Raw genomic sequence first — 13306 nt, 5'->3', positions numbered from 1 at the left:
TGCATCATGGTAGGCAGGGTGTTGCTATGCAGTTGCTAGGGTGTTATGAGTGATTTTAAATGTTGCTATGCAGTTGCTAGGGTGTTCTGAGTTGTTGATATGTAGTTGCTAGCGTGTTCTGAGTAGTTTTTATGTTGCTATGTGGTTGCTAGGTGGTTCTGAATAGTTTTTATGTTGCTATGCGGTTGCTAGGGTGTTCTGGGTAGTTTTTATGTTGCTATGGGGTTGCTAGGGTGTTCAGAGTAGTTTTTATGTTGCTATGCAGTTGCTAAGTTGTTCTGGGTAGTTTTTGTTGCTAGGGTATTCTGAGTATGTTGTTTGTAAGGTGTTTTTAGTGTTTTTTCATATGTTGCTATGTGGTTGCTAGGGTGTTCTGAGTAGTTTTTATGTTGCTATGTGGTTGCTAGGTTGTTCTGGATAGGTTCTATGTTGCTATGCGGTTGCTAGGTTGTTCTGTGTAGTTTTTATTCCAGAGCAGCCAAATTGGAGGATCTGACATTAGGCTGTAGTCATATTAATCAAACACCTTTTTTTATGATTACATTCCCACACACAGGATTTAGTTAATGAATTACTACCTAATCTCACCTATCATGTGCAGTTTAGTTTTGTTGGTGTGTGCTGTCACACAAATCCTTATAAAACTAAACACTCTCAGTCCACCGAGCAGAGCAAGAATCGACCTTCATGCTCACCATTGTGACCTGCTGTTGAGGATCTGAAATCCAAGTTAATTAGCCCATTAAACTATCAGGATGTTTGTATTTAAAAGCTCAGGCAGGACGGATGGCTCTCTGCTCGTATACTTTAATAAGGTCTGGCTGGGCAGAGACCTCGACACTCTAGGCGTGGCAGAGGGAGGGGTGTTGGGGCTCAGGTATGTACAGGTCACCTCCCTGCATATGAGAGAGCGTGATCCTGAAGACCCCTCTTACAGCTTGTAGTCTGAACACCATCTGCGCACCATTAGTGACCCATACGCTACAAGAGTGGAGGAGGGACAGAGGGAGTGCGAAAACAAACTAGAGTAATACAGTTTCTGAGGAAAATATTAGCTGTGCTATACTGCCTGGCACAATGCTGGAGTGTTGTTCGTAGTTGCTAGGTGGTTGCTAGGGTGTTCAGGGTGGTTTATATTTCTTTTGTCTAGTGTGTTGGTTTGTATGTGGCTGCATGGGTGTTCTGGTTGTATTAAATGTGGTATTTTCACATGCTTTCAGATGGAGCAGCATTTACTACATTTTTTTTGCGTAACTTATCAGTGAACTGCGGCTCTGTGCAGTAAATGCTGCTCCATCTGAAAGCACGTGATGATGATTCACTGCTGATTACAGAACCGGCTTTATTAAGAAAATGCGCATGACAATCGCATTCGATTAATCATGCAGTCCTAGTTTAGGGTGTTGTATTGTATGTGACTGCTAGGGGGTGGTCGATAGAGTGTTGTGGGTGGTTGCTAGATGGTTGCTTGTGGTGTTGGTTTACATGGGGTTGCTAGAGTGTTGTAGGTGGTGTTAGGTAGTTGCTAGGGTGTTAAGAGTGGTTGCTAGAGTGTTGTGGGTGGTTGCTAGGGTGTTCAGAGTAGTTTTTATGTTGCTATGCAGTTGCTAAGTTGTTCTGGGTAGTTTTTAGGTTGTTCTGAGTAGTTTTTTATGTTGCTATGTGGTTGCTAGGTTGTTCTGGATAGGTTCTATGTTGCTATGCGGTTGCTAGGTTGTTCTGTGTAGTTTTTATGTTGCTATGCGGTTGCTAGGTTGTTCTGTGTAGTTTTTATGTTGCTATGCGGTTGCTAGGTTGTTCTGTGTAGTTTTTATGTTGCTATGCGGTTGCTAGGTTGTTCTGATGAGTTTTTAGGTTGTTAGGATTTTCTGGGTAGTTTTTAGGTTGCTTTGTGGTTGCAAGGATATTCTGAGTGGTTTTAAATCTTGCTATGTTGTTTCTAAGGTGTTTTGAGTGTTTTTTCATATTTTGTGGTTGCTAGGTTGTTCTGAGGAGTTTTTAGGTTGCTTGGATGTTCTGCTATGTGGTTGCTAGGGTTTTCTGAGTGGTTTTAAATTTTGCAATGTTGTTTCTAAGGTGTTTTGAGTGTTTTATTGTATGTTGCTATGTGGTTGCTAGGTTGTTCAGAGTAGTTTTATGTTGCTATGCGGTTGCTATGGTGTTCTGAGTAGTTTTTATGTTGCTATGCGGTTTCTTGGGTGTTCTGAGTAGATTTTATGTTGCTCTGTGGTTGCTAGGTTGTGCTGAGGAGTTTTTAGGTTGTTATGCAGTTGCTAGGATGTTTTTGTTGCTATGTGGTTGCTAGAGTATTCTGAGTGGTTTTAAATCTTGCTATGTTGTTTCTAAGGTGTTTAGCTGAGTGGTTTTGCGTATGTTGCTATGTGGTTGCTAGGATGTTCTGTGTAGGTTTTGTTATGTGGTTGCTAGGATATTCTGAGGGGTTTAAAACATTGCTATGTTGTTTAAGGAATTTTGAGTGTTTTTTCATATGTTGCTATGTGGTTGCTAGGGTGTTCTGAGTAGTTTTTATGTTGCTATGTGGTTGCTAGGTTGTTCTGGATAGGTTCTATGTTGCTATGCGGTTGCTAGGTTGTTCTGTGTAGTTTTTATGTTGCTATGCGGTTGCTAGGTTGTTCTGTGTAGTTTTTATGTTGCTATGCGGTTGCTAGGTTGTTCTGTGTAGTTTTTATGTTGCTATGCGGTTGCTAGGTTGTTCTGTGTAGTTTTTATGTTGCTATGCGGTTGCTAGGTTGTTCTGTGTAGTTTTTATGTTGCTATGCGGTTGCTAGGTTGTTCTGATGAGTTTTTAGGTTGTTAGGATGTTCTGGGTAGTTTTTAGGTTGCTTTGTGGTTGCAAGGATATTCTGAGTGGTTTTAAATCTTGCTATGTTGTTTCTAAGGTGTTTTGAGTGTTTTTTCATATTTTGTGGTTGCTAGGTTGTTCTGAGGAGTTTTTAGGTTGCTTGGATGTTCTGCTATGTGGTTGCTAGGGTTTTCTGAGTGGTTTTAAATTTTGCAATGTTGTTTCTAAGGTGTTTTGAGTGTTTTATTGTATGTTGCTATGTGGTTGCTAGGTTGTTCAGAGTAGTTTTATGTTGCTATGCGGTTGCTATGGTGTTCTGAGTAGTTTTTATGTTGCTATGCGGTTTCTTGGGTGTTCTGAGTAGATTTTATGTTGCTCTGTGGTTGCTAGGTTGTGCTGAGGAGTTTTTAGGTTGTTATGCAGTTGCTAGGATGTTTTTGTTGCTATGTGGTTGCTAGAGTATTCTGAGTGGTTTTAAATCTTGCTATGTTGTTTCTAAGGTGTTTAGCTGAGTGGTTTTGCGTATGTTGCTATGTGGTTGCTAGGATGTTCTGTGTAGGTTTTGTTATGTGGTTGCTAGGATATTCTGAGGGGTTTAAAACATTGCTATGTTGTTTAAGGAATTTTGAGTGTTTTTTCATATGTTGCTATGTGGTTGCTAGGGTGTTCTGAGTAGTTGTTATGTTGCTGTGTGGTTGCTAGGTTGTTCTGAGGAGTTTTTAGGTTGTTATGAGCTTGGATGTTCTTGGTAGTTTTTGTTGCTATGCAGTTGCTAGGGTGTTCTGAGTGGTTTTAAATGTTGTTAATTGATATTCTGTTAACAATTTTGTATATTGTCTTGAAAGATCACATTAGTTTGCACTGTTTTGACGAGTTCCTGATCCTCAGGAGTACAGTGGCAAGTGCTGCAATTGTACAAGCCTTCACAAATCAAAGTCAGAACAGTCCAAAACTGATTTTCCAGGTCGTAATTCAGACGCACCTGGATCTGTCCTGGACCGATGTAAAACTTCTGCAGCACATTTATCAGGAAATCTTGAACCTCGTACCAGGGGTAGATGGAGTTGGATCCATCTAACACAATCACTATGTCCATGTAGGTCTCGCATCCTGTGGAGAAACTGCTGCTGTCAATATGTATGTGATCTTCAATACTTAATGAGAAGAATCTTCATCAATGAAGAGTTTGGCTTTACTTTGAAAGGCTGGAGCGATGCTGTGGGTGAAGTTGAAGCTGCTGTTGACTCTTGAACAGATGCCTGTGCTGTAGTAGGAGCTTCCACACTCGTACGACCACAGCGGCCCACACGCCTAAAACACAGTCAGCATAAAACCATTTTCAGAACCTATTTTGATTTTTGATGAAAAATGATGATCTTTTTGCATTAAGCATATTACCACAAAGCTGTTGTCTTTCGGGTTTGAGGTGAGAGTCATTCCCAACCTCATTTTATCTTTGCGTTCAGACACATTGTTCAGGGATATCTTTCCTTAAAAACAGCCGAACAGCAAGAGAAAGTTAAAAGAAAGAATTACACAATGTTTTGTTAAATTGCCTTTCTAAAGCTTAAAGGGACAGTTCACCCAAAAATGAACTTTTGCAGTTGTAGGTGCCTTTCTTTCGTGAGTAGAGCAGTAAAGAAGATTTTTTTAGCTAAAACCGTGGTCCTTCGTGATTCATTAAATGCAAGTCAATGGCTGCCCATTTTTGAGAACAAAAAAAGTATATATAGGCAACAGAAAATTAATACCCGTGCCTCCTGATGATATATTGTGGTCTTATGAAGCGAAATGATCAGTCTGTGCAACATTATTTACAGCATTATTAGCAGTAATCCAGAGCCTCAGGTAAACAGTCCGGAGTGATGTCCGGTTCACAAACGAATCATTCTTTTGAACAGGTTCTTTTTAGTGAACTAGATGAATCATTTCACCAAATCGGACTGAAGCATCTGAAACAGTTCGCGGCTCGAGCAGCACAGATCTACAAGTTCCTCAATCAAAACTCACTTTCAGACGCCTGACAGTCACTGTGACTCGAAATCAGCCAAAATAGTGACTGTATCTGATTCTATGTTGAATGAACTCATTCAAGTTCCTCCAACAGTCACTGAACTGAGCAAACACTTCAACTCGGACCGAAGATGAAGGGGCCAAATGAAAGTTTTTATGGTTTCTCATTGTTTATGTAAAAAGGTGAGCTAATGAAGACTAGTTTATTCACTTTATATGCTTTAGACAAGTAAAACATATGACGTTTCACATCATTACTGGGTGTTTTAATAATATAATTGCGTATACGTGACGTCATTGTGTGATTATGCAAATGAACTAGTGAATTGAACCAGTTAATTGAAACGAACTGTCTGAAAGATCCGAATCTGATTTCCCCGTTTGCCTGAGGCTCTGGATTACATGTAATAATGCTGTAAATAATGTTCAGTTTCTTGCACAGACCGATCGTTTTGCTTCACATGACCTCAATATATTGTCAGGAGCCACGGGTGTTAATTTTTTGTTCCTTTTTATTATTCTCAAAAACAGGCAGCCGCTGACTTGCATTTTCTGAATCACCAAGGATCACGGTTTCAGCTAAAAATCTTCCTTACTGTTCTACTGAAGAAAAAAGTCACCTTCGTCTTGGATGTACTGAGGGTGAGTAATTAACAGCACATTTTCATTATTGGGCTACTTATTCGTTTTGAGGTGTCAGATGATGTGATGTGATACCTAAATGCAGTCGTGTGCAGTTTGCGGCAGGTTTGCTGTCTAGTGGACATCTGTAGACGTCACCTGTCTGCTGTTCACCGCTGCTCTCAAAGGGAGCTCCGACCAGGAGCCTGAAATGCAAGAATATACTTCCTTAAATATTTATACACCATGCATTTTTTGATCAGGTTTAATTGTTTGATGTAATCTTCAATTATGCATGATGCTTGATTAAAATCTAGTTTGGGATATTAGGTTTTCCTTGCGTACTTTTACAGCTTCAACTGTTGTTTTTATTTGAGAATAAATTGGTGAACGGTAGCAGATCCTTCCAAATAGCCATTTTATGAGAAACACAAACAGGATCACAAGTTCAACATTCCAGCTGCGTTCCAGTCGAAGTCATTCACTCCCTGATAGGAGGAAAACCCTACACGAGCCCAGCAGCAGGGAACCGCTAAGCAGATTTTTCCAGCTTCTGAGGTACATTTGAGATGGAGCCAATACCAGAAACCAACAGCAAACTCGGTAATGCTGTTTACGTTGAGATCAAGACGTTTAGAGCTGCGAGGACAAACCGCATCCCAGAGTTTGGCCTGTGAAATCCATCCATGGCAATGTTTGTATTCCTCCCCTGCCACTGCGACCTAAAGTCAATTTGTGCTCTTGTCATATGGTCAATATGGAGAAAAAGCCAGCATAAACTAGTCTAAGGTACAGAAACCAACAGCAAACTCGGTAATGCTGTTTACGTTGAGATCAAGACGTTTAGAGCTGCGAGGACAAACCGCATCCCAGAGTTTGGCCTGTGAAATCCATCCATGGCAATGTTTACATTCCTCCCCTGCCACTGCGACCTAAAGTCAATTTGTGCTCTTGTCATATGGTCAATATGGAGAAAAAGCCAGCATAAACTAGTCTAAGGTGGTTTGTTGGTCTTAACTGGCCACCAAAGTGGTTTGATAGAGGTTTGGGGCACTTAAACCAGCTAAGCGAGCTAAAAAACAGCTTCAAGCTGAGAAACTAACTAAACCTACTAAGACCAGCAAACTACCTTATGCTGGTTTAAATGTGTTTTTTTGGTTTGAACTGGCCACTGGGGTGGTTTTCACTAGTCTGGATGGTCTTTGATGGTTTTATCTACAAACATGTGTTTTGTATCACAGTCAGCCAATTCTCAGACATGTCATAATGTCAATACAAAAAAAAAAAAAACTAACAACATAAACCATTCTAAGGTGGTTTGTTGGTTTTGTAGTCAAGAAAATCTAGTTTTTTGGTTTTAGAGAAGTTCCGGAAACTAAACCAGCTGAAAAGCAGCTTCACCAGGCTGAGAAACCAGCTAAACCTTACTAAGACCAGCAAAGCAAACTAGTCAATTAAGCAGGGTAAAAAATGTGCTGTATATTAAGTGAAGATTTTCAAAATAAAACAAATTATTGGAGTACTGTATGTTTCACAAGAAAATAGCTACTATTTCAGTTTTTCTACTCTAAAATGTCAATGTTAAAAATTTATTAAATGTGTTGCCATTTCTTTGTAACTGTTTATGAAGCAATTTCTGAGTGAAAATGTTTCTACAAAATGTTTCTTCCATTTTTTTTTCAGTGTACCATAGGATTTGTTTTTGCTTTAAGTCACATGACGTGTTTTTGTTTTTGGGATGTGCAGCACTCTCAGTTCCCACAATGCACCACTTTCTGAACGCCAGTCATTGTTGGAATGTACTGTTACTCTTTGGCACCTGTAGTGAAGGTTTAGTCTATCCTGAGGCAAAGTTATTTCAGGAACGCCAAGTTCAACCCGGTTGTTTTTCCAAGCCAGCCGATGCTAATTCAGCATGCCAGGGCTTTCAGAATAAATTGGAGCTCAATGTCTTAAAGGATGACAGACCAGTCTCTTTCTCATCCTAAACAACCTACAAGTATCCCAGCATACTCTAATGAATAGTTTAGCTGATAATGAGTTCAAACAGATGCCATTAATACAGGTAACCAGTGGAGGACAGAGGAGCCTCTTAAAGAAGAAGTTACAGGTCTGTGAGAGCCAGAAATCTTGCTTGTTTGTAGGTGACCAAATACTTATTTTACCGAGGAATTTACCAATTAATTCTTTAAAAATCCTACAATGTGATTTTCTGGATTTTTTTTCTCATTTTGTCTCTCATAGTTGAGGTATACCTATGATGAAAATTACAGGCCTCTCTCATCTTTTTAAGTGGGAGAACTTGCACAATTGGTGGCTGACTAAATACTTTTTTGCCCCACTGTACTTGAAAAGAAAATTTACTTAATAAAAAAAATTAAGTGTTTATGCTTAATTTAAAGGGAAAATAAGATTACCCCCCCCCCCAAACAAAATTCAGAAAACAAAACTTAATATATTATATCATTATGCATCTAAATATAAATATATATTGATTTATCTTCTTGATCTTCAGAAGTTTTGATGACAAATGTGCACTGATAAATTATGGGGTGCTGTCAGAATGAAAATATTCATAATAGAAAGCAATATCAGATATTAATATCAGTATTTTAGCTGGAAGCAATGGTTTAAAGTTAAAACGTCTTGATGGATTTGTTTCTTACAAACACACAGCTTTTGTCTTCTCAAGACATTAACTGATGGACTGGAGTGCTGTGGATTATTGTGATGTTTTTATCAGCTGTTTGGACTTTCATTCTGACGGCACCCATTCACTGAACTACTCCTTTATGTAAATAGAGGCGATTTTTGTTTCATATGGAATAAAAAAAAAACATCCAGACACTCTTACATGTAAACAGGATGCGCTCAGACCTTGGCTAGAACAGCAGGGGACCATTTTTTGAATAGTTTGCAACACTTAATTTTAGATGCATGTGTTTTTAAGAACTAAAAATAATTTTATGCATTAGTGCATGAAGCAAAACACTCCTTTGACTTTAAGTGACATTCTACACAAATGGAAAAGCAGCATTCCTCTCGGTTCTGCGCAGTAAATCACATTCCACAGGGAAGCGCGCGACACATGGTTTGTCTTGAGATGGGATGCACAGGAGGAGGTTTGGGAATTACAAGCGTCAAAACACATACTTTCCAGAGCTCATACTGCAAATACTTTCCACTTATTTACCTGCGCACATCAAAGGCCCCCAGGTTTTCCCAAAGGCCCCCGTCAATGATGACAAACCTCAGGATTAAATAATAGGAAGGATTTAGGGGTTTTGATGCCTTGGGAGTGTCTTTAATGATATTCTTTTGTGTGTCTGGGCTTTTATGAGTCAAAAACAATACCCTGTGTTTTAAAGGCTGTTAGCTGTGAGAGTGTAATTGATTGGCTTTACTATATACAGACCAGCTGGGTTACAGTAATGGCATTACTTATCATGATGAGATGACGGATGTCACATTCTGCATGGCTGCAATTATACAGGCACCTGGTCCGGAAATGTATTACGTTTAACATCGTGGTCTACCTAAATCTGATTTAATTTTATTTATATTAAACTGTTTCTCACTTAGAGTCACATGGTCTGTCAGACTTCATAAAGAGAGAGACACTGAAACCTTGCGATGCTTTCAAAACATTGATCCGTCATCATTCATGTGAGCTTGGGGTGGGACTTGTCTGTTTGAAATTAGAATAAACATTTTAAATTAAAAATGATAAATTCTCTTGACGTTAATATCTACGATAGGCTTTAAAGAGACAGTTCACCCAAAAATGAAAATTAGCCCATGATTTACTCACCCTCAAGCCATCCTAGGTGTGTATGACTTTCTTCTCTCAGACGAATACAATCAGAGTTATATTAAAAAACGTCCTGGCTCTTCCAAGCTTTATAATGGCAGTGAATGGGTGTTGAGATTTTGAAGTCCAATAAAGTGCATCCATCCATCATTAAAAGTACTCCACATGGCTCCGGGGGTTAATAAAGACACCCTGAAGCAAACTGATGCATTTTTGTAAGAAAAATATCCATATTTAAAACTTTATAAACTCTAATCTCTAGCTTCCGCTAACTATTGTATGACCATTCACGAGATTCACGCGCATTCACGAGACGATATTAACCCCCTGGAGCCGTGTGGAGCACTTTTTATGATGGATGGATGCACTTTGTTGGACTTCAAAATCTCAACACCCATTCACTGCCATTATAAAGCTTGGAAGAGCCAGGACGTTTTTTAATATAACTCTGATTGTATTCGTCTGAGAGAAGAAAGTCATACACACCTAGGATGGCTTGAGGGTGATTAAATCATGGGCTAATTTTAATTTTAGGATGAACTGTCCTTTTAAGTAAATATTATTAACGTAGTATTTCCTTCAGGTTTCCTTTTTGCAGTGGACCATTTTTCATATCTTGTTTTGATATAAATTGATTGAATTTGTAAAACTAAATGTCCTTGCTAGTATGACTCACTTGCTTCTATGAACATATGCTATTGGTTGTCATTGTGAATGGTTTTGTTTATTGCTTATTTAATTTCCCATGTGCAGATGCAGCTATGTTTGATTTACTTAAGCAAGAGCGATACGTCTTCAAGAGAGTTTCGAGATCGAATCTGAGACTGTGTGTTTGCCAGCAGACAGAAGAAGCATGAGCACGATCGCATTTCACAGCAGTATTTCATCGGAAGAAATGATGGATGAAACTATTCAAGAAGAAAACTATTGCTGAAATTGAGCTTTTCTCTGTAATGTCTCGATAGTTTCTTCTAGACAGCAGTGAGAGAGAGCAAATGAAGACTTCTGCTGTAGTATTTCTCCTGAGGAAAAAGTCAAGCTATGCTCAGATTTGCCAAGGCATGAAAGTCAGGGATCTCAACATCAGAGCTGTAAAATGTTCATTTGGGAATGTTCTCTCAGGCCTATGAAACTCAAAATGGGAATATAAATTCAAGGTTGCCATCAGATGATCTTTTCAAATCAGTTTCTGAAGAAGCAGTCTTACCATTTGCGGCCGTCTGCCTCGTGTTGTTGAACCGTATATCCAAACTGAGCCTCCGTCGACCCCTTAATGATTTTTGCATGTCTGGTATCGATATTAAAGCAGGTCCGCCGCCCTGAAATAAACAAAAACAGCTTTTCAATTAGATTCAGTTGGGTGTAAATGGATTCAATACATGGTAAAATACCATTTAGACTCTTATATGCTTATATGCAAAACCATTGTTTCCCTTTCATGGGAACTTCGAACTGCGTCCTCTAGGGGTCACTATGAGAAACCTAGAAGACGCAGTGTCTCGTTCCCTACTCAGCGAACCATGGTTACATAAGTAACCTGAGACGTTCCCTTTCATGGGAACTTCAAACTGTGTCCTCTAGGTCTCTCATAGCGACCCCTAGAGGACGCAGTGTTTCGTTCCCTACTCAGGGAACCATGGTTACATAAGTAACCTGAGACGTTCCCTTTCATGGAAACTTCAAACTGTGTCCTCTAGGTTTCTCATAGCGACCCCTAGAGGACGAAGTGTCTCGTTCCCTACTCAGGGAACCATGGTTACATAAGTAACCTGAAACATTTCTCATGCATCAATTTTGAGGATTTGGATTATTTTGTTTGCGCAGCTTGTTTTCTTTTAGGCTCATTTAAGTGTTTATTTTATTGCACTTTATTTATTTGCGTCTGTATCTTTAAAGGCCGTTTTCTCCACTTCAGTAACACGCCAAACTTAACAGTTCTATTCCTATCTATATTCTGAAGGTATTTACTGAGGGTGTTTAATTTTTCTTATTATTCATATGGTATATATTTAACGTTTAATTTCTAAATGGAGAACTTTTTTTTTGTCTGTTGTCAGTATTTTCAGATTAATGAAAGCATAAAAAGTGATATCCAAAATCCCCTCTATAAAGACTTTTGACTCTCTCTATATATATAATATATATGCACACTACCAGTAAGAATTTTAATGTTTTTTTAAAGAATTCTCTTCTGCTCACCAAGCCTGCATTTTTTTAATCCAAAATACACCAAAAGCAGAATTATTGTGAAATATTTGTACTATTTAAAATAACTGCTTTCTATTTGAATATATTTTAAAATATAATTTATTTTTGTGAATCAAAGCTGTATTTTCAGCATCATTACTCCAGTCTTCAGTGCCACATGATCTTCAGAAATCAGTATAATATGCTGATTTGCTGCTCAAGAAACATTTATTATTAATAATAATAATAATATTTATAACAGTTGAGATTTTTTTTTCAGAAATCTTTGATGAATAGAAAGATCCAAAGATCAGCATTTATCTGAAATAAAAAGCTTTTGTAACATTATACACTCTACCATTCGAAAGAGTCTGTGCAATTAAAAAAAAAATATATATATATATATATTTAGTTTTTTGGGAAAGTAATGATAGAGATGAATACTTTTATTTAGCAAGGATGCTTTAAATTTATGAGAAAGACATGTATAATGTTACAAAAGATTTCTATTTCAGATAAATGCTGTTTTTCTGAACTTTCTATTCATCAAAGAAACCTGGAAAAATACTACTCAGCTGATTTCAACATAATAATAATAATCAGAAATGTTTCTTGAGCAGCAGAGCAGCATATTATACTGATTTCTGAAGATCATGTGACACTGAAGACTGGAGGAATGATGCTGAAAATACAGCTGCGCATCACAGAAATACATTAGAGTTTAACAGATATTCACATAGAACACAGCTGTTTTAAATAGTAAAAATATTTCAGGATATTACAGTTTTTGCTGTAATTTGGATCAAATAAATGCAGGCTTGGTGAGCAGAAGAGGATTCTTTAAAAAGCATTACAAATCTTACTGTTCAAAACTGTTACTGTTGTTGTTGTTTTTTAAGTCATAACGTAATATTCCGCAAGGAACTGCGAAAAATAGACTTTCATAATCGAAACTCTGGCCCTGTAAATCATACTTTGTCTGAAAAGGAATAAAAGCTGTTGTGTTTTACTGCCTCTGGTGTTCATTTCAACTGGAAACTGCAGCGATTTCTATGTATATAGTGTATATGTATATACTATATGTATTTCCAATGACCCTTTTTGGCATAAATAGCCTACTGTGAAGTTGCTGCGCTCACATAAGGAGTTACTGATAAAAGGTCTAAATGCTGCAATGCATCTAAAGAACACTTATTCTACTCTTTTGTAGTTCTTCAGGAGGCACAGTTTATCTGGCATGGTTTATCAAACGGTCAGTGAGACCACATGAAACAGCAGTAGATGGTCTTTTCCCGCTTCCCTCGGGTTCTGGATGGACATTCGCAGCCTCTGGATTTCATTTAAATGTTTATCGTGATACGGTATCATAGAAGTGACCTCACATCCCCTTTCACGTTTAATTTCCTGGGGAAACGTGTCCCCTGACAGGGAAAAAAGACAAAGGGACAATCACATTTCCTCCATATTCTTCTCTTTTTCTCAGCCGGATGAAAAGTCAGACAGATGCCCAGGATGAAAAGTCATCACACTTAATAAGACACAGTGGCCTGTCGTGAAGCCAACACGTCAGAAATGAAACTACGCTCCTCACATTCACAGTCTCATTGATTGTGGAATGTGTTTTGGAGAGCTTTGTTTTGTCTCTTTACCGTCTGGCTTCGACACAAGATATAACGGTTTGTGGTGTAATGTGTTACCACAGAAAATGATATTCACTTATCCATCAGTTTTGCTTAAAAAAAGTAAAAAAACAAACAAAATAAAAAATATTTGGGGTTGTGCACTTTGAGGGCTTTAAGAAGAAATGAAATGAATTCTTCCAGACAAAAAAAAAATGTGTTATTAAATTCTAAAGCATAATTTTAGAGCTG

At 38.1% G+C, this 13306-nt stretch overlaps 1 protein-coding gene across 1 annotated transcript in view; it reads right to left on the bottom strand.

The window, feature by feature from the left end:
• The window catches only part of LOC107574230 (integrin alpha-11-like), a gene marked incomplete at its 3' end in the record, with an annotated part of 43602 nt that overhangs the window by 26442 nt on the left and 3854 nt on the right, over positions 1–13306 (bottom strand). The window contains exons 2-6 of the mRNA XM_016260685.1: positions 10456–10567; positions 5534–5643; positions 4202–4293; positions 4000–4114; positions 3786–3913 (exon numbers count right to left, since the gene is read on the bottom strand). Of these exons, the coding sequence (XP_016116171.1) occupies positions 3786–3913; positions 4000–4114; positions 4202–4293; positions 5534–5643; positions 10456–10567 (557 nt within the window). The remainder of the gene's footprint in view (positions 1–3785; positions 3914–3999; positions 4115–4201; positions 4294–5533; positions 5644–10455; positions 10568–13306) is intronic.

The sequence above is a fragment of the Sinocyclocheilus grahami genome, unplaced genomic scaffold, assembly GCF_001515645.1.
Source record: "Sinocyclocheilus grahami isolate Dianchi unplaced genomic scaffold, SAMN03320097.WGS_v1.1 scaffold2155.1, whole genome shotgun sequence".
Lineage (NCBI taxonomy): Eukaryota > Metazoa > Chordata > Actinopteri > Cypriniformes > Cyprinidae > Sinocyclocheilus > Sinocyclocheilus grahami.
This window is presented reverse-complemented; position numbering and strand designations above follow the sequence as displayed.